Source organism: Neodiprion virginianus, chromosome 2 (assembly GCF_021901495.1).
Source record: "Neodiprion virginianus isolate iyNeoVirg1 chromosome 2, iyNeoVirg1.1, whole genome shotgun sequence".
In the NCBI taxonomy this organism is placed as follows: Eukaryota; Metazoa; Arthropoda; class Insecta; order Hymenoptera; family Diprionidae; genus Neodiprion; species Neodiprion virginianus.
In genome coordinates, this window is record NC_060878.1 from 42,822,177 (window position 1) to 42,848,359 (window position 26,183).

At 40.0% G+C, this 26,183-nt stretch overlaps 1 protein-coding gene across 3 annotated transcripts in view; it reads left to right on the top strand.

The window, feature by feature from the left end:
* Window positions 1–1,150: 1,150 nt before the first annotated feature.
* The window catches only part of LOC124299157 (otoferlin), a 36,085-nt gene continuing 11,052 nt past the window's right edge, over window positions 1,151–26,183 (top strand). The window contains exons 1-17 of one of the 3 annotated variants that reach the window (XM_046752153.1): window positions 1,151–1,693; window positions 6,017–6,075; window positions 8,856–9,044; window positions 10,343–10,608; window positions 11,334–11,589; window positions 11,913–12,089; window positions 13,266–13,328; window positions 14,223–14,307; window positions 19,468–19,811; window positions 20,712–21,022; window positions 22,363–22,606; window positions 22,865–23,107; window positions 23,479–23,787; window positions 23,957–24,109; window positions 24,212–24,412; window positions 25,049–25,300; window positions 25,847–26,160. In XM_046752153.1, coding sequence (XP_046608109.1) covers window positions 1,615–1,693; window positions 6,017–6,075; window positions 8,856–9,044; window positions 10,343–10,608; window positions 11,334–11,589; window positions 11,913–12,089; window positions 13,266–13,328; window positions 14,223–14,307; window positions 19,468–19,811; window positions 20,712–21,022; window positions 22,363–22,606; window positions 22,865–23,107; window positions 23,479–23,787; window positions 23,957–24,109; window positions 24,212–24,412; window positions 25,049–25,300; window positions 25,847–26,160 — 3,545 coding nt within the window. In that variant the 5' untranslated portion in view covers window positions 1,151–1,614. Of the gene's footprint in view, window positions 1,694–6,016; window positions 6,076–8,855; window positions 9,045–9,927; window positions 10,203–10,342; window positions 10,609–11,333; window positions 11,590–11,912; window positions 12,090–13,265; window positions 13,329–14,222; window positions 14,308–19,467; window positions 19,812–20,711; window positions 21,023–22,362; window positions 22,607–22,864; window positions 23,108–23,478; window positions 23,788–23,956; window positions 24,110–24,211; window positions 24,413–25,048; window positions 25,301–25,846; window positions 26,161–26,183 lie in introns of all 3 variants that reach the window. The other 2 variants (XM_046752155.1, XM_046752154.1) reach the window with 2 other exon arrangements.

Sequence of the window (26,183 nt, forward strand, 5' to 3'; positions counted from 1 at the left end):
GCACACTCTGGAACGGCCAGGTATAACCTGTACGAGTGTAAGCGTCCTCCATTCAAAGCTAGCCTAATAAAACCAGGGAGCTCTGCCGTTTGACTGAAATATGCCGATTCCTCCTTCATGCGATTCAGTAAATATGGATAATTGGGGCGAGGTTCAACTCACCCGCGTGAATCGTCCTAGGAATAGCCGGCACCGCCTGCGGGGTCAAATATTTGAGACAATTAGTAGAAATAATTTATGTATGCGGTGTTGTCAGTTTCCGCATCAAATCCATTGCAAAATGTGATACATTGGCACATATCTGCAACCTATCGTAATAATACCGCATAGCAGTTTGAAAGATTTATTCGATGCAGATCATTTCTGCATAGAATCCCCCTTGGAGGTATTTTATACTTTTCTTGGTTGTTTAGTTTGAGTAGTTTTCACGACAGTGCTTGAATACGAAAGGGACCGGCCGCCGTTGAGCAGAGTAATTAACGGGTGACCTCGCCAAAAGGTGTTTTGTATGACAACAACTTTGGGCAATCAGAGTTATAAGCTAAACGAAGGGCTATGGATTTTGTCTGATTAGGCAGCGTGGCTCGTAACGCGTTCCAATTTCTCTCGAGAATGGTCGTAGCCAGAACTAGTATCTAATTCCAACGGGTGTTCCGATAAGGAAATCGGATCGATACTCAGGTAAGTATAGGCATTTGAGTGATGATGGTCACTTGCTTCTACCCATCATTGACTCTGAGTTCATCCGAACAACAATGCAATTTCTAAGGCCACAAGAGACTGCCGCGTAGTAGTCAAGGCTGTGAATATGACGGAGCTGGTTGAAAAAATGGTAAATAAAAGTACTACACAGGTGCGTACAACCTCCTAAGATTTTGACACGATTCAACCAAAAGCAAAGGGGATTCAAAGGGTGGACAATCTGCAAGCGCACGGCAACGGTCACGAGGATGGTGTGAAATCGTTTATCGCGGTATCCACGTATGGCATATATGCAGGTAAGGTGCGCGATCGAGTACTCGGTGGTAATTAAGTCGGCAGGGGTCGTGGGGCGTTTGCAAATTGTAGGCCAGGCGACAGGCGGCGGCGCGTTGGTGGCGCGGGGAAAATTGTTTCCTCAACAGCGAGAACGCGGGCAGTACGTCGCGAAACCCCTGGTTCTTCGCCTCGCGGCACCGGTGAAAATTGGAAAGGTGGGCGGATAGCCAAAACGTAGAACATCTGGAGAGTAATAGTTTCACTATTACGTATAAATCCGCAACACAATCGTCGTATCCGCGCGATCAGTGGAAACTGTTCGCACCTGTACTACGGAGTTATAAACATTAAACAATATCGGTCTCCTCAACGAATTCCAGTTAGGATGCGAGTTTTGTAATAACGGCATGCCAATAGGACGTTCAGAGTCCTGCTAATGTGCCAGACCTTGATTCATAAAATTTATTCGGCGTCTTTAGTCCGGTCGACTACATAATTGTTGAACATAACGCGGCCAGTTGATAAGCGCCCATTCTGCGTTATGAGCGAGGCGGTGATAAATATCTCTGATAATTACAGAGAGATTACCGATCATTGATAAATATTAACAGGAATCCAATCGCCAAACTATCCGCCATGTCACTCGTGGTGAGCATTAAGAACGTCCAAGCTCTCAAGTTCAAGGGAGAAAAGTTCGTCAAGATCGACTTCAGAGGTATGCGATAACACAATCTGAATTTTAGTCGGATTTCTTAAACATCGATTAACGCACCGCACCCGCGACCCCTTAAGACTCAACAATCGCGTTGAATAGACTTTGTCGACCGTCATGTTTCAATATAACGCATGTGCACAAGTATGTAGCACAGCACGTGACATCTGACTGATGGAAAATGTTTTATGTTTATTTTTTTCGCAGCCAACATTACAAGAATCCCAGAGAAATTCACTGCAATTAAGATAGGCATAGAATGTATACGTTGGTATAATTGTACTGTAATTGTTAATACGATACTCGGTGATGCGTTACCCGGATACACGTGTCTGACTCACTCTGCCGTCTCATTGTCAGGCATGTGTCGATTACACATTGCGGTAACTCTAAATGGTACCATGCAAGGCGCAAAATGTGCCGTAAGTAGTTTCAATTCGATAAAAGGTTACCGATTTTGAAGAGCACGATTCAATTCGCTCTAACTGCAAGTATAAGCCGCGTAATAATGTCTCCCGGCCATAGGTATAATAAATCGCATCACCAATGACACCGCAGCTTGATAGTTCATATTACTCACAATCAGTCATCGAAATTTCGGTCCATCGTCATTGAATCAAACCTCTCCGTATATGTACTGAGAAAAAAATTTGTTCGAACTAATCTGAACGGCGATTACGGGCAAGGAAACGCAGATTTAGTTACTTCAACTGCATATCAGTTAACTTGATTATGTCTTTTATCGCCCCTTGGATCTGCTACGAAATATTTAATTGTGTTAACTGATATTCAGTATGTATAATAAAAATCTGCATCTCCTCACCCGTAACTGCCGTTCCGATTGGTTCAACCAGAATTTTTTCTCAGATAAACACACGAGTAACAGGGCATGTATAAGCCTTGATCCGATGGACTCGGTGACCGGGTTCTTTCCGCAAACGGTATTAGTCGAGAGTGTTATTTATATAACTCATAGTCAGTTCGTGATAGCTCGGTTCGATTTCTAGTTGTGCTTGTAAAAGAATACGTTCAGTCTTTTCGTTAATCATATTCGAGATATATGCCCCAGTTGAATGAAATATTTTGGGCTTATTCTGGGAATGTTTCCTCTGCACTGAGAGAAAAAGGTCGTTGAATCTGAAAAAAAAAAAAAAAAAAAAATCGTTTCGACTAACCAAATAAGGCGTTTACGGGCAGCGAAACGAATATTCGGTTATTGCAAGGATTGATAACATGCACGAACTACATAAAACATACATCTGTCGACTAAATTATTATCCAGCACAAATACGAGGATGTACAGTGAACGAAATATTGAGTTGAACGACCTGTGTTATACCGGTGGTACGGAAATCATTTTATTAATGTGAATATCCTAATTTTTTATCCGACAAGTGCTTGTTCAAAGCAAGATCATGTTTTGTTGGTTTAAAAAAATCTCAGTTAACGGAACTGAATATTTAGTTGGAAACGTCACAGCTTGGTACAAGCAACTGAACATTCAGTTCAGTGTAGTGTTCCAACCATTGATTCAAACAAATTATTTGTTGGCTGTAGTCTCATATCGTTCGGATCACCAATTAATGCTCAGGTACCAAAGTAAGATAATGTTTTGTTAGAATCATACATCATACATCATACATAGTATTAAAGTTCGAAACCAAATTTTGTATGTTCGGATGTTCAGAAAGTGACGTCACCCAAAATTTTTTCTCTCTTAACGTCATCGATCTATAGTAATCGTCGACGACGAAAATCAGCTGACCGAATTCATCAGTCCGGAAACAACCGCGCATCGTAAATGGTCAAAAATGACATCTAGCATCATTTTACACTATTAAAAGCTAAAAAAAAACATTTGTATACTTTTTGCGAAAAAATACAAATAAAAAAAATGGAAATAACAAGAAAAAACTTTTTTTTAATTATGTTTAGAGTAAATTTTATTACTAACGTTAATTTAAAAAGTAATTATTACACATATTTTATTTACTTGAAAAAAAAAAATTCCATTTTTCACGGGTACCCCATTTTGCCCGCAAAAATAAAATTTTTTTTCTTACTGGAAATTGAAAATTGACATTATTTACGTTGTTTCCAACTAAAAAAAAGAAAATTCAACATATTTACGTTCACAAAATTTTACTATTTCCTTAAGTACCCCGTTTTGCCCCCCCGCCCCTATATCACGACACATACGAGCAGAATTATCAGGTAGTGAGTTATGTTTTAACATTCTACGAATGTACGCTAAACTGATGACAGTAAGGCTTTATCCAAACGAGTACACAAATCAGCTGTACTAGGCATCCCAACCTTATAGCAGCTTACTCAACTGAGTTAATGATCGTACGTTGAAGTGGAAATGAAAAAACTGAGTTAATGATCGTAGTGAGCGCATAAGCACATCTTGAATTGTGTGTTTGCACGTATGTTGTTATAATGTTATTGATGAACATTTACTACCGATTGAACAATCCTCATCTGGTAAAACACTGACAACGAGTAAGCGAGCGTAGCGAGGGCATGACCACCAAAACCAGCTACGCTATTATAGGCATCCGACCCCGAGCGAGCTTCAGCAAGCGAGGGTTTTAAAGCTCCGTTATTATGAATTTCGATTGACAAGACTGAATGGACTGAAAGAAAGTCCTAAAATCATTTGGAATGGTTCCGATCGAAAATAAAATTGAAATTTTCAGCCTAATTACGGCAGTTGGTAGATTCTTCGGTAACGCAAATAACATATAATTGTTGGCAAGTCGGATACAACGCAATTTTTTAAGTTCCCTATTAAACGCCGCATGATTTTGTTCGGGATTCAAACCGGGAACCACTTGCAAATGAATACCTGTCATCCTATATACCTAGTCGCACATCTGTACCTACTACGTCAAACTATCGCACGGATTTCGTGTTAACTTTTGCTCACTTAGATGACAAGATATATTTATCTTATTGTCAGTAATACGAAGCTATTGCCAGGTGACATGAAGAGATTTGCTACAAATATTCAAGAATTTCGTTAGTATTTACAACAATTTGACAGCAGTGATAAAGCCGATGAAATAGTTGAGTTAACGAATGAAATGCTCCCAATCAATAAAATATTTATTCGATGCAAATATGTCGTTTACATAATTGGTCCAACACACTGAAAACTGGGATATTATTACCTTTATGTTTTTCCAGCTACTTTACACGTTGGACTTATGTGGCTTTATTTTTTTTTTTTTTTACCAACAAAATATTCAAAAGCATCTTAATTTATTAGCCTATTCGTGATTGTGTATAGATTAATTGGACTATTTGTATGGAAATAGGTTTGTTCTTGTTTCGACTGATGCATACATTTAAATCAACAAAAGTATTTGCAGCCAGTCGAATTATATTCAATGACTTGAATCAACGGAACAAGCAGTACTTACAAGATGCAGGTTTTTTTTATGGGTTGTGAAACTTACTTTGTTTCTACCAATCATCAAAAGCTCCTGACGGAAGACACACTTAGTTCACACAACCATACCTATTCAACACTGTATAAGTTTGAATGGAAAGCATAAAAATCACTTAGTTTGACGAAATCGACTTGTTTACTAAATCAAATTTAGGGGTTAACACGAGAGAATCAAATTTTATTTCGTGGAATGCTAAATTCTTTGACGACAAAAAAATATGTAGTCGAAGCCATCGCACGCATTCAACCGCAGATACCCCTGTCTTTAGCCGAATCATTGAGTTGACATCACTGAATATTTTTTTTAGACATATCAAATTTTCGATTAAAACAACCGCACATTTTAAGCAACTCTTATGGTTAATTTTGACTGACAGAATGATTGAAGCAACAATTTTACATCCAACTAAATCGATTCGGTTGATTTAATGACTTTTTTCTCTCCATGTCCAAGGTCTCAGAAATATTTGGGACATGCTTCAAGTCGGAACTATGCATGATTATATTTCAATCGGTGGTGAACATTCACCCGGGTACATTCAAAAGGTCAATTTGCGAGGGAAGGTCAGAGTGCCGATGCAGTGAGCATATCATATCTTACAATATTAAAACTTTGCGAAACGATAGGGGAATGGCCCACTGGCACACGTTCCCGTTGCACACGAAAAACCTGACGTAAGGAGAGTTTAATTCCTGATCATATATTTTCTTACCACCGGTCAACATTCAAGTAACTTTGAGCAAATTCCTTGCCAAAGCGACCAACGTCCGACTCTTACCTTTTCCGATTTCCTCGACGATATTTTGTAAAACTCGGTCGAATAAAATAAATACCGAATTCTTTGTCATTCTTATTTCTTGGATTTCAGGTGCGACACACTGTTCTCGAAGTCTCGACGAAAACGGAGATCTCATTGTCGTAGATCAGGTAACGTGGCAAAATTCATCATATTATCACCATTTTAAGTCAGCGCTTCGGTTATATAGTTGTATAGGTGTATGATCTGCAAAGCATCAGATATCCCATTTACACCAAAGAGTCAAGTGTCACGGCGGTCACGCATCGCCCCTAAAGTATTGTCTCGGTCATCCTTCCGTGTGCCACTGTACCAGTACTAGCAGCGCCGGCTGAGCACCCCCGCCTTCCTCGCGTACCGCCCATATGGCTGTCCGGTCGATCAGCCGAGCACGTTACAATATATTATGTATATACTTATACGCATTCATACATTTAACAAATACTGGCTATACTGGTCATGAGAATGGGCTATTTAAGAAAATGCGAGAGAACGATCTATTTTGCGGTGTATCTTACGAAATCGGTGAAGAAAGGCTCGTGAAGTGTGTGAAGGACAGAACTGCTTTATCTGTGGTTATTACAGTTACCTACTGCCACTGTTCCTGTAGTTATATAATACAGGCGAAATAGCCTGTTGTTCGCGTATCTCGCGATATTGCCCGTTCCTCACGCATTTCGTGTGATACACCGTTCTTCGCGCGTTTAGCGAAATCAACCGTTTACCCCGCATATCCTGATACAGACCCTCTTTGTAGCTAATATTATAGACGATATGCACGAACGTATTCGTAAGTATATGTAATGTATGACGTATGTATGATATACGCACGTGTGCTCGTTAATACGGGTATGGAGGCAGGGACATGCCTAAGTATATTATGTACGTTTCAAATTCTCCGTATTACTGATCCTCCCTGCTAGTTAAATGTTCCATATTTCATGATCCATTGTAATTGCGAAAGGCATACGCAAAGTTTCGATTTGGAAAGTTACGCGTTTGAACGTCACTACTCCCCAGTTTGATCCTCAGCGAGATTTTTGGATAGCGACAGTTTATAAAAACGGTTTTTTACGCAATTGAGAAAAAAAAAAAAAAAATGGGTGCGTGTACTTATGTACGCGCGTGAGAAGTTATACTTCTTCGGCATCATTAAAAAATACACAACATGTCAAAATCTTCTGTCACACAATGATAAAGAAAAGAAGTATGTAATAAAAAACAATAAAACAAATAACGGATGTCTTACATTATATTTAAATAATCTATTAAATTTTTGTCACGAACTTTTTATTAAATGTTCTATTAAATTTATTTCTTTATTTTGTAAATATTAAAAAACCAATAATAAATATTCAACATTGATAATTTAATAATATTTAGTATTAATTATATTAAATAATGATATTTTAATTTATATCAATAAATAATACATACGGATAACTAACCTCAATTATATTGGAGCACTTGAAAAAGTATTTTAGCACAATTTTTTCACTAATATTCACAAATTTTTCGAGACTTAATGAATTCGGTTGAGTGGGCAACTTCATCCTGTTAATTTTGTGTTACAGTATTAAATAATGATATTTTAATTTATATCAATAAATAATACCTACGGATAACTAACCTTAATTATATTGGAGCACTTGAAAAAGTATTTTAGCACAATTTTTTCACTAATATTCACAAATTTTTCGAGACTTAATGAATTCGGTTGAGTGGGAAACTTCATCCTGTTAATTTTGTGTTACAGTGATGCGCGCGCATCTTGAAATTGAATTCGGTTGAGTGGGCAACTTCATCCTGTTAATTTTGTGTTACAATTTTGTGTTACAGTGATGCGCGCGCATCTTGAAATTGAATTCGGTTGAGTGGGCAACTTCATCCTGTTAATTTTGTGTTACAATTTTGTGTTACAGTGATGCGCGCGCATCTTGAAATTGAATTCGGTTGAGTGGGCAACTTCATCCTGTTAATTTCGTGTTACAATTTTGTGTTACAGTGATGCGCGCGCATCTTGAAATTTCACTCTCATCAGTTTTCATAACGCGCCTAAAGAAGTATAACTTCAATCATAACGCGCCTAAAGAAGTATAACTTCAATAAAAATTTGACGAAATGATAGAAGCTTGAATACGGCTAGCCACGTAGCCTGGACACAGGCTGACAGCAAATACAAACAGATAGAATTCAACTGGTTGTACCTATTTCTATTCGGGTTACAGCAGTCTTGTAGACCTTGAAACGTGTGAAAATCATAAAGATAATAACGTGAAAATACACCCTGTTCCATGGGATCTTATTTTATTGATACAAATTACGCGTGTGACTTGATCGCTGTACTCTCAGGAAAATGCAGAATAGCAATATTTATTCATAATCGTGAAACCAGAAAACTTACATTATACTCACAGTCTTCTCCGGGGTCTGACATGAACGCGCGGCATACCATAATTTTGTACGAGCTTTATTACGACGGTGCTTCGATTGAACAGGTTATGGAATAGGAGTGGTGAATACAAATGAAACAAAAAAAAGTAATCTAACGATAAATCAACTGGTTTTATGAGTCAACAAGCAAGGATGTCCATCCCTTGAAAATACTGCGCGTGAAATGCCCATAAAAACTTTGATAATAATTTCACGGTACAGAGCAAATCGTTTTCGGAAATATACGCTGACCCACAATTAACAGACTATCTATCTACAGCACAAATCCATTCGGCGGTCTTAGGTGCCGATATGAAGTGGTGGGGTTGATATAAAGAAGGAAACGAACAGGAGTTTCGTTCCAATTTAATGGTCATTTGAACGCCCTGGCGGCATTCATATGTGAACACTGAGACAGTTTTGAATCAACCACGCTACTGCAGGACTATGAGTCTTAAATTGAATTTCTGAGTTTCAGAGTTTCACTTGGAATTTGGGAAGGCCGGTGGAGGAGTCGGAGACGCTTCAGCTGACTGTTGTCTCCCGAGGGATTTTGCGCAGTGAAAAAACAGTCGCGAAATACGGTTTAATTCTTCAGACTGTCATTCAAGAAGGGAGGATTCTAATCAGCGATTCACTCGTTGATCTAAGCAACCGGCCACTTCCGGTAAAATCAACAGTTCAAGACTGAAAGTTGTACGAAATATCGCCAGGGGTAATGTAGGCTAGCTTGCGCTTCTCGACAAGCGCAGTACAGCGACCATATTTGCTCATGAATTAAGGGACACGTACAGGGAAGAGCCGAACAAAGTGGGGCCCCTGCAAAATTTTTCAAAAATCATACAAGTTTCCTTATTTGTTTGTCTTCTTTTGTAATGTCTAGTTAATAATTTAGTAATTTTCATAATATTCAATGATTAAATGGCAAAGTATTCCATGGCAAGTAAATAAGGAAATTTAAAAATTTTCTTAATATTTAGTTAATTTCATCGTTGAAGCCTTTTAAGAAAAGTACATAAAGAAATTCATCATTTTGTGTAATTTTGGTGGAATACTAAAAATTTTAAGGGCCACCTTCCCCGCTATTTTCGGACACATCAAATAAACGCGAGTCATCAGTCAGACTTCTATTTTTTTGGTAAAAATTGAATTAAGATCCATCGACTCAGATGCCCATTTGGAGCCTTGCTTCCTTGATGAGCCCACTTTGTCCTCCGCGCCCGTATACCTTCAAATTAAAATCTGGCCAGCAATATCAGGTGGTGTTGTTGTCGGTATGAAATCGCTGTTCCTTCCGATTAAGAAGCTTTCCTGCTGCGCTTATCTATGCGATGTTCAATACCTTCAATAATTCAATTCCCTTCGAAAATCCGACATTAAGAAATTTTGTGAGAGATGTTTTTGATACCCGATAAACTTTATCCTTTTAATATCGTTCCATACATAGATAAAATCACCTTGTGACCACCTGCAAGTAGCCTCAACCTTTAGTAACAATGCTTTCTATTGCATGATTGTAATGGAAAGTTTTTTTTTTTTTGGTTATCAAGATATGAATTTCGAACAGTCACCCACCTTTGTCAGCAGTTTACGCGTATACGCCCTAACATACTGACGCGACGTTGGAATGCTTTTAGATGCTGCCGTTTAGCTTGCGAATAAGTTACATGCAACGAACATACCTGTACAGATATGTTCCAACACAATGCGGCCAACAAATATGCAATGTTAACGGCACACAAGTTCATAAGTCAACGAGAGCGAAGATACTTCGCCAACAAATTGCAGAATTTACATTTAGGAATCGGTGGCCACTAATTAAACTGTTGAGATATATTTATATATTATATATTTATATATGAGATACATATATATGTATATGAGAACTGTATTTTCTAAGTCCTTGAAAGTGCGTGCCCAACGTTATACCATCGGATAACAAACGACCCGACCAATCACTTTTAGGCAGTCGTTACACTCGAGGTGCGTTACACACCCCCGGACGGTAGCTGTAGCTCTTATGCCGGTACAGAAATAATGGAGGATGAACAAAGGATGCTAATCGATATTGAGCAAAACATTGCAACTTTGGAGCGAAGCCTCGAGGCAAATTCCATGAGACGTCGGGGTTCATGGCACAGCCCCGCAGAGAAGGCAAGGAAGCGAGGATTAGGAACCATGCAGCGGGGCAGCTCCATGTCTGCGGCGGAAGGGTCGCCGGAACGGAAACGGTAGCGTATAAAATACAATTACCGATCGCACAAGCGGACGTCGTATACATTATGGTGTACATTTACACGCGAAAGCATTCTTAATATTCCGCAGCGCACGTCGGTCAATCTTACCCTATAATACCGACTTCCCCCGGACGATTGTGAACTTGATTGTTGGCTCAATGTTCTTGGCATCTCGAGGGGGATGAAAAACATCGAGTCAAGTGATACCTACGTTTGTAGTCGGGCGATGATTAAGGAAGCCGCGACCAATTCAAGTGCAATTTGAATATCATATGTGTTGTTCGTGTCACATTCCAACACTAATTTCACGTTGTACGTGCAGACTGCATGAATTTCGTTGAGACGACTGAAAAATTGCAATTCTCTGGCGAGTCAATCGATCATCTGATCCAATCAATACCATCTTTTTGAGTACAAATGTAAAGATTTCCTTCATAAATACCATTAACATTTTAATTGCTAACATACTAGGGATGATGACTTGTTAGATTGACACGTATTCTAAGGTTAGATTCGATGGTCATGGGTTATGTTGTGTTTATTGAGATTGAGTTTGTTCCGTGTTCGGCCGACTACGGCGCTGTAGGTTTGTCTGTGCTGCCAACATAACTGTCTAGTGTAAAAAATTAGCCGTCTCAGATTCATTGTCCTCAGGTGTACATACCTATAATGCGTATGCGTAACCCATCCGTTTCTGCAATCCCGTGGAATTGTAACAGGAGTTCTACTCTGAAAAGCGTCCGCTCCCTCATGAGGCTTGGGAAGCAGAGACCACCGAGAGACAAATCATGCGACAGTAACTCTGAGTCACGGGGACTTTTGGAGCAACACGATTTCAGCTGCACTTCGTCAAATGCAGTTTCTCGGACAAATTCAATGACATCGTTTGAATTGAATCCGTCCGACGACAGCCAGGTCAGTGGCAACGACGCGGAAAACAACTCGGCGAAATCCTTGAAGAGAGCCCAACCCAAGGTGAGGTTCTTGAACAAAGGTTCTACTTTTTGAATTTGAGCTGTAAGCGTGAAGGAACCATGTCAAGGATGATGATCAATATTCATCCACCAGAAGTTCGTAGTTGTTATCAAAGAAGCATGCAGAATTTCCGAAGGATAAAGATATACACCTGAATTCATTTCCCAGCCCACCATTTCCGAACGTCTACCGCAGCTTCGATAATTCCTGTCGTCAAAATAAATTGATTAATTACAAATATCGTTGAAAGTGGCTTCTCACGATTTTCAGTTTGACACTTGTAGAGTCGAATTTGCGGAAGCAAATCACGTATTTTATTTCAGAGTGGTGAAGTGGGACAGAGTGCCCTTAAAGCCCAAGACTATCAGATTTGCGTGACTGTCATAGAAGCGAGACAACTCGCTGGACTCAACATGGATCCGACGGTTTGCGTCCAAGTCGGTGACCAACGGAAATACACTAGTGTCAAAGAGTCCACGAACTGTCCCTATTACAATGAGGTACGTTCCTCTAATTATTCTCAAGCTCTTATTATATTGTATTTATTCACCTTGGTAGTCACTTTCTTTCCCCTTACCTTGATACGGTATTTCGACTCTACAGTTTTAATGCCAGATTTGGTATCGGAGGCCTTAAGGACACGCGGATTGAGATTTTTTGCAACAATCATAAATTGACTAATGACTTTCAAGATTTCTACGTCGTTCAAAGTTAACTGTAGCAAGCCGTATCTTCTAAACGATCGTTCCGATGACAAAGTCACGTATGTAACGACTCGAGGGTCAGTTATTCCCGTGCGGTAAGGAATAAAGTACAACTGGGTTCAACTAGGCTTTTGCGCTTATGCGCAACCGGGAAGTCGAGCACTAGGGTTGAATAAATGCGTGATATTATTAGAATATAAGTTTGTCAAGATTCTTCGAGGACAGAGGAGCGAACTTGTCAAAATTATTTTTACTGCATCAGTTGATGATAATAAGAGAAATAAAGGTATCGCCATTGAATAATCAAACGAGGATTGAAATAGTTCCTTGCAATTTTTCTCACATAATAATTATCATTCCGAAACCACGGCTTACTAAATTGCTAATTTGGCAAAAAACTGACATCGCCAGTGTATAAAAAAAAAAAACAAAAAAAAAAAAAAAAATGAAATAAAAATATTGCCACTAGACAATCAAATAAGGAAGGAAAATTTTTGGCAAAGCTGTACTCTCAGAATAATAGTTCGAAGGCCGTAACTTGCTGAAGCTCATTATTTCAAATGCGAAAATCCTGAAAGTCATTAATAGACGTCTTTCACCTCCCGCGTCACGGGAGATATTACGGTTTTATCTCAAGACACCCAAAGAAGAACAGTTATCGCGCTGCCAGTCATCGGTATTGGCTTAATGTATGCTAAAAAATTAATTGGGAAAAAAAGGTCTACATTCTGAAAAGTACGAACGACTCGCACATCTCTGGTTTAAATCGATCTGTAAAGTTTAAGATCCTTGAAATCACGATAATTTCATCATAATGACACTTCTATACATCTGTGTTATACTTTTCGAGTGGCCAGCATATCTGTATAAGCTAGCCGTGCCCTTTGAGGGAGTTTAGTTCATTTGGCTATCTTATTGCGTCATTGGGGTATCAAAAGAACGAAATCAATGCGCTGATACTTCACGTTGCAGTATTTCGTGTTCGACTTCCACATGCCGCCGATTATGCTGTTTGACAAGATTATCACTTTATCGGTGAGTGAAAGAGCATCCTTTTGTCCGAAATGTAGAGAAATTATTTGTTATCGATGTTGTTGTAACTTGAATCTCGCTAGGCTGTAACACAATCCTGAAAAACAAAGGGAACAAACTTATATCGGGTTGAATTAAAAAGTGAAAAAACTCACCCGCCATCCTTGCATGCATGGCGAAAACACGAAAAATTTATAAGAGAATCAATAAAGGCGAGGGACAGCGATCTTTGGGTAACTTTGGGAATACCCCGTACACGTATCAGGCATATCGTATCAATTTTCACATGACAAGTGATCTTCCACGTATCGTTGAGTGTGCATATGTAGCTATCAATATTGTGCTGTCACAGGCTACATTGTACATATTGTAGATATAACTGTTTTCATTAGTTGAGCTATTCTGATTTTGAAGCCTTCGGAGGAAAAAAAAATTCATTATTTTAATCACGTACCGTTTGCGACAGTAGTTTCAATTGGCAATTGCACGTAGTTTCATTCTATCCGCCGGATGGAAGCCTGAAAGGCAGACTCGTATCGAAAATTAACAAACAGATGCTTTGTGCAGATGAATATATACGGTATTCGCGTAGTTGTGCCTACGATAAACACTAAGCATAGGGTTAACCTCGGATTTTGCATATGAGTTTAGACGTAGTCATTCTGAAATCAACCGTATACATGTATATTGTATATTATACATATGCTATGGGCACATATTTCAGATTCTCACATGTCAGTATTGTATGCATTCCGCATGTATGTATTATAATAGGCATACGTTTATGACCAACAACTTTTACCCGCGGCTAATGAAATTGCAAGCTGCCATAAAGTATTTGGTCGTAATGATAATAGACTACAGTATAAATGTGTGGTGATTTGTAATAATGCACAGGTGCAGCAATCGCGGAACCTTCTACGTCCTAATCTAACACTGGGCAGCTTTAAGTTAGATGTAGCCACCGTCTGGGCTCAGCCAGGTACACGCTTTTTTGGACTTCCTTGATTCGATAGAGCTTTGCACGAAATTTTATAAATATGTTTAAATGCCCCCGGCCAATATACAGTTGCCGCTATTTTAACCTGTTACAACACTGCTACCTCATTGAATTTCATTATTTACTGGAATTATACCGATGATAATTGAACGAGTTGAATAAATCAAGAGACTTGCGTACAAATCAATGTTCAAACGGATAACGAAGGTACTTTGGCCGTTGCGTCAATTCACAAAATGCATGATCACGTTGCGGGACAAATACGCGTAGCACTCTTTATTTCCAATCGAGGGAGTCACAAACCCGTCGACTCTCCCCACGCACCTCACGGCCGACGTCAAACGTACCTACCCTTCCGTCTTCCCCTAACTATACTCATTACGCTTTATAATAATGTATATACGTATAAAATATATGCGGGCGCAGGCGCGCCTATGTTGTTTATTTGCGAAGTTCAAAGATCGACGCGTCATACTCTCCCTCTCACCCTGTCGGATTAAATTTTGTCAACTTTTCAAAGCCATTGATGGTCTTTCGTCTCTAATACGGCACATGCATGGTATTCGTGTAATACGGGGTAAAATAATATAGCAGTGAGTAATTTGAAAAAAGTCAGACAAGCTGATGAAGACGTACGCGATACGTATCTCATACGTGACTATACTGACTACAGATTATTTGTATACGCTATGCGGGGCGAAGCTCGGGGCCATGACGTAAAGCCCGTAAACGTAATGTCTAACTTTGGACGTACCGCGAACCAGTAAATTCTGAAAACCGTGTACATGTTTCCAATTACTGTACTCCGTTGACTGTAGCAACATTGCTACGCCGTCAGGGAACTGTGCGTACAACACGTTAATCGAGGCTATACTCTGGGTCTTTTATAATACAGGACCATTTATTTATTGATACTCGCCACCCGTTGCTTAAGCGAGCAATACCCTCTTTAGCGGGCGTCGGGTATTATTGGCCGTGTCGAAGTCGCACTCGCGGCCAGTATTCGATAAATGACCCTGTATATTTTTTTTCAGTAAAAATATAACCCATTATACACAACTAACTCGAGAACGCGCTTGTATAATTTCTTCCTGCGTCTACACGAGGAAATTTTATCGGATATTATCGGAAATGACTATTGCGACAATAACTCCTTTTTAACGCGTGGAATCGCAAAATTTGAAACCATCCGTTGATGGAATATAATCCGCCATCCACATTTGGCATGAGGCTTTTTAACAATTTTTCGGAGGCATTACACGGAGGGAAAAGAATTTTCGAACCAACTGAATAGATTTTATCGGAGTCCATTCTCTTTAATCCAGTATCCCATATTGGGTATTCCAAATGCGATGACTTCAATTCAGCAATTTCGATTTAGTTAGTTTGCCAAAATGAAATCGAGGGAAGTATTGGTCCGAGTTAACCTTTCGATGTGTTTCCGAAATTGCGTCAACTGAGTATCATTTTACTTGAAGTTTATGTATTATTCCTCCAAGTCGGACGTTCGTTGACAGAAACAATTACGTACTTAAAATGAAACAAGTAAACGAATCTAGCCAACAAAAAATTTACATCGATCGAATGCCATACTTAGTTGATCTAAGCGGAGCCTGTTGGCGTAACTGGTTGAATCAGTTGCACTAGCTTGTTTACGAGCTAAAAGAAACACCACACATGCTTTGAAACAAGTAGATCACTAGTAATATAATCGGCCACTAGGCGGTGAAGCTGCTCGCTACGGAAATAGGTTTAGAGATAGTTATACAACCGTGTAGACGGCAAAGAAGTTAGTTACGGATAACGTAAAATTGATGTCTCGTCCGACCTGTGTTACAACCGAAGAAAGCGTAATACCGAGTTGCAAGTCCACTGACGACAAATGTTCCATTTACACTTCACAGACGCAAATATAAGTTTTCGGGTTTGACCCGTTAAATATCGAGTGAGTTCCACAAAATCTTGAGTCACCAGAATCGAACACAATATCATTCGCAAAATACGTTTTCTGCGCTTGAATAACTCTAATGTTTAGTCAATGCAAAAGATTTTTGTAACCACAAATTTCACTACCCGCTGCAACCATTGAACTCTTGACTCGACAAACCCATGAAATAGAACAATCTTAATTTGTCTTGATAGAACAAATTCATATTTTTGAAAAGAAGAAATGATTGAGGTGCGTTCAATAAAATTTTTAGTCATTTAATTCACACGTTTTCTTTATACAAAATTCGCATTATCATTCAGTTGAATCAAACGAATAATCACTCGACTCAAATAAGCATTTCCCTCCGTGTAAAGTAGCATGGTCAAACACGTATTATTATCGATCAATTATTTTGTGTGATTTATAAATAGAGTGGATGATAACCTAATCATTACGGTTTGGAGTGAGGTGGATGCCAATAAAAATAACCTACTAAGTTTGGGTTATAATCAGTGCCCGGTAGACATCTGCTTGGCCTCCTGCCACTGGGAATAATAAAACAAATATGAATTATGCATTTTCGACATACGTTCTCATAATATGAGTAACTGAAGTATCAAGATTTTGTGCAAAATTTTTACATTATACAGCGGATAGCTAGACGGTGGTGTACATATACATGATGTGCATGTGTAATGCATGTTTGTATGTACGTTATACGCTAGTTTCATACCTCTGAAGCATGTTATCAGTGTGTACGAGAGATCAGCGTATATTTATACGCAATCAGCGCCCCAACTGGCGTGGATACCTATCATACTTGGATAGTAATTTCGCGTATGTATAATTTCACACCCACCTGGTGCATAAAAATACATGTGCCGGGAAAAATAAAAAATTGAACAGAATTACGAAAAAAAATATCTTCAATTCAGCGAAATAAATGTAAAAATCATAGTTTCTTTTTCTGGGTACCGCCTAAAATGACGGTCGTTGATCGAAGAATTTTCGTGAATTTTTCGGGGAAAACAAAAAATATCTTTCTGTCTCGAGGTTTGAAAATTCATTGAAAAAAACAACGGTGGAAGAATAAAAGTTGAAATACCTCGTGAGTGCTATTTAGAGTTATAACAGTCGTGTGAATAATCATGAACGAAGTCAAAAATGGTGAGGGAAAATCATTGATCGAGTTGGCATGGAATGACTCGTGTATGTACTCCCTGTACTCTGGTCGAAATACAATAGCTGACAATCGTCAGATGAGGATTCTTACCATCTTACGATTTTTAACTTTATTTTGACCAGAGTACGCGGGTTTTGATTACCTGAAACACGTATGTATGTATGTATGTATTTATATCGTACAGGGCAGTGTAGTACTTCGGTGGCGTAGCTTCACTATATATATGTTTGTGTGTGTCCAGCGTTATAGTAGCCGGTCCTAGCGTACGGGGCAATCCGAATATTCTCCTAACGTCCCCCATCTCAGTGTTTTGCTGAATAGCAAATTCATATTCATTTCCCACCTCTTGTAATGTATCTAGATATATTATGCTTGCATGATTTGTCCGTACGCCTACGATTCCAGATCGAAACATTTGCTTTCATTATAATAGTACAATTTACGAGGTGAGTTCCGCAAGAATTTATATTGCGTGGCTTGGACCGGGCACTTTCGAAAGCCCTTCCCTGTACTGATGTCCCGAAGTTTCGTATGGAAATATCTGTTCATGGGGCATTTCACAAAGTATTGACAAATGATCAGAAAATGATCTTTCCGATTTGATCCAAATTTTTTTCTGCGAAAACACTGGTCGAATTACAGAGCCCGGATTTTGTAATAAAAAATTTCAACCATCACTGTCGAAGATTTTACTAATTCGAGGCCGCCCCTTTTTTAGAATCTGAAAAAAATCGGAAAATTCTGGAAAAATATGAAAAAATCTTTGTGCCCTATTCAAAGATGGAGATTTCATACAGCAAAAATTGCTTTTCGAAAATGATGACTATTTCAAAAATTACTTCTGGAATACTCTGTTCGTACGAAAATGAACAAGAAAGTTCCTTATAACATGAGTCGAAAACAAATATATTCATAGCGTTCAACTTGAAAAAACAGTAACTACGGAGATCTTTGCTAGGTAGCGCACCTTAAGTCGTTTCCCAAGCAAATGTATGTACCTACATCTGATTGAAATGCTTTGAAAATTTGGAAATATGCATCATTTTCGAAATCCAACTTTTTCTGTGACGAAATCTCCATCTTTGAATAGGGCTAAAAAACCTTGTCACACTTTCCTAGAATTTTATGAATTGCTTTAGATTTTAATACATGGGTGGTCTCGAAATAGTAATATCTCAGACAAGTGATTGAAAAAAGTTGAAAAAACATTTGTATCAAATAGGAAATATCGACTTCCGATGTTGATCAATATACTTTGTGAAATTCCCCATATAGAAGTAATCGCGGGACTTTCGATTTTTCCGGCTGCTTTGCAGTGCCTTCTACAGTTGATTTTGCGTTTTTTTAACCATAGAATTAGTCCATCGATTTACCAAATATATACAGATCGCTGTACACCATGAAAAATCAGAGCACGTTAACGGATTCTACGGTCATAAAAATACAATGGCGGCTGGAATCAAATTAAGGTCAATATCTGAGCTTTCGAAAGAATCTGCTTGTCAGCATGACATTTTTTTTTTGCCAATCCGAAACGTTTGATACCTGAAGGTTCTGCCGTCTCTGTTATTCAGTTCTCAATACCGCCCTCTAGAGGGCAAGGAAATCGAAACCCCTTTTACGTTACTCAATGTTTTTCGGACTATAAAGGCGACACTTGAAAACGCGTTCACTTGCATGTGTCTAAACCTCATATTGAGTGCCATTGCATAGACGTGAGAAAAAAGAATTTATACATTGAATAAAAGAAATATCTTCTGACAAACTATATCGGATTTCCCGTAGCTTCTCGTTTTTCTTTTTCTAATTTCTCAACGGCCACGATGCACAACAGCAGTATTCCGCATATGTGTTCATATACGGGCGTACTACTGTATGCATAAGTAGAGCTGTACGGTCCGGTAGAATCGACAAGGATTAACAGTCCAGGAACACGTACGCGCCTGCGTATCAATGCTACGAATAATTTTCGGAATTATTTCCGCGAAAGAACGATTAATCGGTATAACATCAACGCACTTCCGGGCAGATCATCAATTCTATCACAAGTGGGCACTGCTTACTGACCCCGACGACGTCGCCGGAGGGCCAAAGGGATATCTGAAATGCGACGTCAGTGTGATTGGGAAAGGGGACTCGGTCAAGATACCGCCGAAGAGTGAAAAGGACGAGGACGACATCGAAGGGAATCTGCTGCTGCCGGACGGTGTGCCGATTGAACGACAGCGAGCCAGATTTGTGGTAAAAATTTACAGAGCTGACGGTCTACCAAAGATGAACAGCAGTATAATGGCTAATGTGAAGAAGGCATTTACTGGCGAGGCAAAAGATTTGGTCGACCCCTACGTGCAAGTCTCCTTTGCCGGACTCTGCGTGAGTATGCGTTTTATTTCTACACAGTGGAATGTATGTTAGTGTTGGGATAATCCCCGACCAGTATCTACAACGAATAAGACACATTATAATTACCGTTACGCATTTAGATATAATTGCATGTAAAATTTGTGCCGAAAGTCATTTGTAGCTACTTTTCGGGGGCGCGGTGGTTGTGAGGATATTAGAGAATAAAAAACAATTTTATTTCACCTCACGTAGATCATGAAGGTGGTAGACAAGACGTGCTTACAAGCCAACTACCTAACAAGGTTTTATGCGTAGAGGAAACGGGGCCGGTGTCTAATAAGTTAGAAAAAGAAACTGGGTAAATTCAATTTCGGGAACAAATTCAAAGATGCGGTGGTTCTGATGATTTTACAATATAGAATCTGACGCTATTTGTTGGCTCATAAATTATACGTCAAAAGCATATAGCATTTTAAATATTAATGTACATCGGGGGCAAAGCGGGTGAAACTCATACGACGACAAATATCCCTGCCTTCGGCTTATCACGGGCCAAGTCGAACGTCGAACGGACGAGATGCCGCATGTATGTAGCCTGCTACTGTACTAACGACTTACACTCTATCTGATCTATGGATCCTACCGATGTTCGCGCGAAGACCCGCTCTATATTCTATCTTATGTGTCGACTATAAGCTATAAGCGTCGTGCATTCGGATTCAACTGTGAACTTTAAAACATCACAGAGGGCGGATTCCTTCCCCGCGCTCGGTGTAAACACGTTCACACCCACGGTCATTGTTGTGGGAAAATTTTCCACTTCCCCTTCAACATCTCTCATTTGTGATTTTTTGGTCTCGGGACACACAATCTCCGTTCCTCGTCACATGCAATTATACGAAAAGACGTTATTCTTTCATTGTTTTACAGGGTAAAACAAGCGTAAAACGCAACAGTTACGCACCTGTGTGGAACGAACAGATAGTTTTTACCGAAATGTTTCCGCCTCTGTGCCAGCGCATCAAGATTCAACTCCGCGACAACGACCCGGTTCATGCATCTGTAATCAGCACCCATTTCGTCGATCTCAAGCAAGTGAGCAACGACGGTGAGAAGGGTTTCCTACCAACTTTCGGGCCAGCTTTCGTCCACATGTACGGTAGCATCAGAGATTATAGTCTCATCGACGAACATTCAACTTTGAACATGGGTTTGGGCGAAGGAATATCTTACAGAGGAAGGTGCGAAGCTACATTGTCTTATCGCGACTAAAGCTCGGTGCATAAAGTGCACTGTCAATCTCTGTCATGTATATGCACCACCACCACCGCCGCGTCGGCTGGCCGCAAACCCATTTCAGCTTTGCACTGTTGGGTTCTGTTATGTTTACGAAAATTGAGCCCACGGCCGGTGGTGGCGCTGCGGGCTAACTCCGTTGCCAGCGTAATCAACCCGGACGAAAAATTAGCCGTACCAGAATTACTGTCCCCATGTCTACAATAATGTAGTGAACGTCTGTGTAATAGATGATTGAATTAGGTACATAATTGGCGAATAAATTTCATAAATGTTTCGTTGAAACGGAAAATTATAATGTGAGGAATATAAGCCTTCACGTACGTTCATATGTATGCAATATATCGAAACGCTCCTCAATTTGCAGGAATCGAAAGGATTTCCCTCGGGACACTCCCCCAAGCCTGTTCCAAATCGTTGAACAAGACGTATCTAAAATTTGTGTATCATATCAAAAAAAAACAAGTGGTTCATTTCCCTAACCTTAATGGAGCCAGCCTAAAAACTTTCCGTTGCGGTATACTTCGAGCAAATGAAACTTGAAAAAATGAAATATTTTAATGTCTCTTTTTTTGTTATTCAAATAACTGACAATGAGAAACCGCATGGCCGATAAAATTCAAAATTCATACAAATTCGTTCATTCGTTTGTTCGCCAGATATCAGTGGAGAAAAAATTGATCACGGGCGCACGCGACACGCACACCCAAACATCCGACCGAAAATGGTCGGTAATGGTTCTCTTGATGCTCGAAACTTCGAGATCCAGTGAAAACTCAACCATTCATTTTCGGGGTGATAACAATCACCTACCTTATTCTTTTTTGCCTTCTAGAAGAAAATAAGCAGAATGTTAATGAAAGAAATGCTTGTAAACGATATCTTTTAAATTGTAAAAATCAAATTGTTTTGCTGAGAATATAAATCTGGAAACATAGAACCCCTTTCGATTCGCCATTGTTTGCTACACAAAAAATTAAGTCAAAAACCACAAGAAGCTCACAAATCTTAATGGCAAATTGTTTACGATTTGAAATGAACAATTCGCATTTTCTGATTCACAAAATTGCGTCTGCAAAGTTTCGTTGATCTATACGCAGGATAATCCAAGCTTGGTGGTGGACGAGTGTCCATCGATGTGAGAGATTTAAGTCATTAAGAAATTTCTTTCCATCGATTTGAAACAAGTTTGTAGGGCGTCACGCGGAAATTTTTTACAAAACCGAATCAGGAGCCACCATGATATGTATAGTGTATAATAATGGATGAGTAACGACATTTCCAGACTTCTAATAGCCATCAGAACTGAAATAAGTGACAACGTTGACATGGCGCCGTCAGGTGTTGAAGTTGAGCCGACGACACCGATAACCGAGTCGTCTTATGCCCGGAACGAGGAGTTTTTCATGTTCGCGACCATTATGGACGCGACGATGATTGATAAGAGACTCGGGGATAAACCGGTGTACTTTGAAATGTCAATTGGGAACGCTGGGAACTCGTTGGATGGATACAATGAAAGCTCTAAGGTGGGTACAGTACTCGTATAGGGGGTCATTCGTTGGATAACGGCCACGAATGAAACGGACGCGACGCAGCCGATTTGACTTGACGCCCGCATAAGCGGTTCCATTGCACTCGAGAATCGGGCGGCGGTCTAGCAAATAAACGATTTTCTAAATAACAAATCACTATTCGTTACGATATACAATATCATACCTTGTACGAACTGTCTGAGAATCTGTACGCGCCAAACGAATAACGGTACTATTGGCAAACGGTTCTAGGTTTGTGAAATGAGCATTCAAGGCGGTGCTGGCGGAAGCGGAGACGAGGATGAGCTTCAAGAAGTCGTTACAGATTCTTGTCAAAGTACAACGCAGCCGTGCAAGCCAATGACCCACGACAAAATGTATTATTTCCTACCTTACTGGGACAACAAGCCCTGCCTACACGTGCGCAGCATTTGGCCCGACTATCGCCGAAGAATGTACAGCAGCAACATAATCGGGAAAATAGCGGATAAACTGGTAATCTGGCAGTGTTATGTGCACCTATATCTACCGTACGCTTTAACGTGTAATGTCTGTCGTGGGTTCGCGAGCAGACACATTGTGATAATATACGAATGACCCATCCCGGACATTACGTTATACCCTTTCGGGTCTAGCGGGATCGGCACTTTTATTGCTATTATCAATATTGTTGTTTCTGTTGTTGTTTTTCGTATTATGCGAGCGGTAAGTGATCGCAAACGTAAGTCATAATACGATGTATAAGATGCGAGCTGCAATATGCGGTACTATGAGTCACCATCCTCTGCTCTACGTGTCCTGCACTGGAAAATTATCTGCTCTTTCGCATCGATTCCAACCATAGTTTTTTTCTTACGAACCCGCAGGAAGAAAGCCTAGCCCAAGTGATGTCACGCGTCGAGGATACTACTGCCGAGAAATGCTTGAAAATTGCTTTCGAGGAATTGAGCAGCAATTGTAATCGGTACGCCAGCATCAGTAGATCTTTCACCACCGGACCGGGTGTTGGCAAAACGAAACTGGACAAAGAGAGGTCGAAGCTGTGTCAAAGGGAGATTGAAAATATTGGGAACATGTCAAGGAGCTTAAAGGCTACGGTCACCAAGAGTAGCTTCAAGGAAAGACTCAAGACTGCCCAAACTTACTTGCAAAGACTCAGGCTACTCGTTGACGACGTAAGTGTTTGAGACAGCGCATGTGAACACCTTTTCAGTTATCAACTACTGCATGTTTCGTTTAATAATGGAAATGATACATATAGAAAAGTACCTGTTGTTATTTATATACAAATTGCTGTTCGGTGGATGCTTGAAAGTTTTCAATAATTAACGGTTTTTCGATCAGCCCCAAGATTCACTACCGGATGTCTTCATATGGGTTGTAAGTTCTGGAAAACGAGTAGCCTATCACAGAATTCAGGGAAGAGATTTAATCTATTCCATCGTAGACGAAGAATGCGGCCGGTACTGCGGCAAGATTCAAACTATGTTTTTAAAGGTACGGCGAGGACGTTCGGCATCTGTCGTCGAATTTAATCATTTTGCGTAGAGTTCACTTTAGTCGAAATTCAGCGTTTCGAATAATAGATATGAATTGCAGCTGCCTGGAAAGAAGAGATTCGGCCCATCCGGATGGGCAATTCAGACAAAATTACAAATATACATCTGGCTCGGTATATTGAAGCACAAGAAGTATTTTATACAGGGGCTACCCAAGGGTTATGAAGTCAGTCACGAACTGAAAAACGTCGACAGGCCGCGAGCCCTGCCTCCGTCAACGATCCATTATATTCGAAAACACGTTAGTACCTCTGTCAATAGTACATGCGCCATTGGAGGCGCGATGAAATTAGTTGTCTTTAATTTCTTTGGGCGAGGGTGAAAATGAGGGTGAAGTTTCGAAAGTAGAAGGGTCACGATACTGAGTTATCAAGAACGCGAGAGTCTATTTCAGAGAATGTCAAAACGTTGGAAGCCGATGCATATATAGAGGAGTCAAAATGCAGAAAGGTGAGGCATATAAATGAGTTATAGAATCCTGTGATATTATTATTCATTCCGATAATTATGTATCACGGCCTTCTATAGTTTGAGATTACTACATTTTCGAGTTCCATGAAGCAGATACTTGCCTCTGTGAAATTTCCTTATTGATTTTGCTGTTTCATCATTTTTCTACATTTTTTCTCCTCCGTAAAGTACACGTACATATTAGGTATTTGCCGTAAGTGCTTTCGCTACTTTTCCCACGTTTCAAGGATATACTCCCTGCACGTTCGTTTCCCTTATACCTGTGTAACGTTATCATTTTTCCCTGTGATCCGGTGCTGCACCGTTTTAACAATTTCCGGATGTACAATGCTTAGGCAGTCGCGCTCGTCGCATCGAATTTAACCAGGCCGCACGATTGAATTGGATAAATTTTTTTGAAAAACAGAAATTCCAATTGAGGGCACACATGTACCAAGCAAGGTCACTCATTGGTAGCGACGCTTCGGGGCTGTCCGATCCCTTCGCCCGAGTCATTTGTGGCGAGTTCTGTAGGTCAACACAGGTAATCGACGAAACCTTAAGTCCAACGTGGGACGAACTTCTGCTCTTTGATGACATATTGATATACGGAACGGCCGAAGAAATAAAAAACGATCCACCCTCGATTATCGTTGAGCTGTTCGATCAGGACAAAGTGGTACGTATCGAAACACATATTATCCAATCACACGTGCGTATAGTATATCGTATGTCGGCGAATCAGGTCTCATGAAAAAACCTTGTTGTACACAAATATACCCGCGTTGCCACTTTTTTCCGGATAGGCGAATCGCACGGAGGGAAACTATAACAATGTCCGTTCGCATCGGAAAATAGAGCATCATATTTGTTAATGCGAATTCAAGCCTCTTGCTTTCTTCTCACACACTGCAGAATCTTTGACGAATTGTGACTCTTTGAATTTTTTCAGAGTCATGTAATATCTCTGGGCATAACGCTGCATGAGGGCTCCTCTTTAACAGTTTGTATGACACACAACGTTATAATAACTGCAATTTAACAACACTTACCTATCTGAAATGAACATACGTCAGATTCGTCATACCTTATAAATACGTATCGTTGTATTTAATATACCTAGTTCGATAAGAAATGTCGAAATGTATTTTACGACCAGCTGTACGTAGATGACATGCGATGTTACACCGACAATCTGCATAGCTAATCGTCACCGATTGTGCAGGGAAAGTCGGAGTACATCGGCAGAGCGATAGCTCGACCCCATGTGAAATTAGCTTCAGAGTCGTACGGTCCGCCTCAGTTCCCACCGTCGTTGGAATGGTACGACGTGACGAGAGGGGTCGCCAGAGCCGGCGAGTTGCTCGCTGTGTTCGAACTCCTGGAGCATCCGTCGGTGAAGGATTATGGGTTCCCCACGCTCCCTGACCCCAAGCTCCGAGATCTTGGTCTTCATCAAGGAAACTCATCTGGCCTCGATACGTTAGGATCAATTCTTCCCGTTCCCATCGGCATCAGGCCTACCCTCTCGAAATACAGGTAGGCTTCAAGAAAGCAGGACG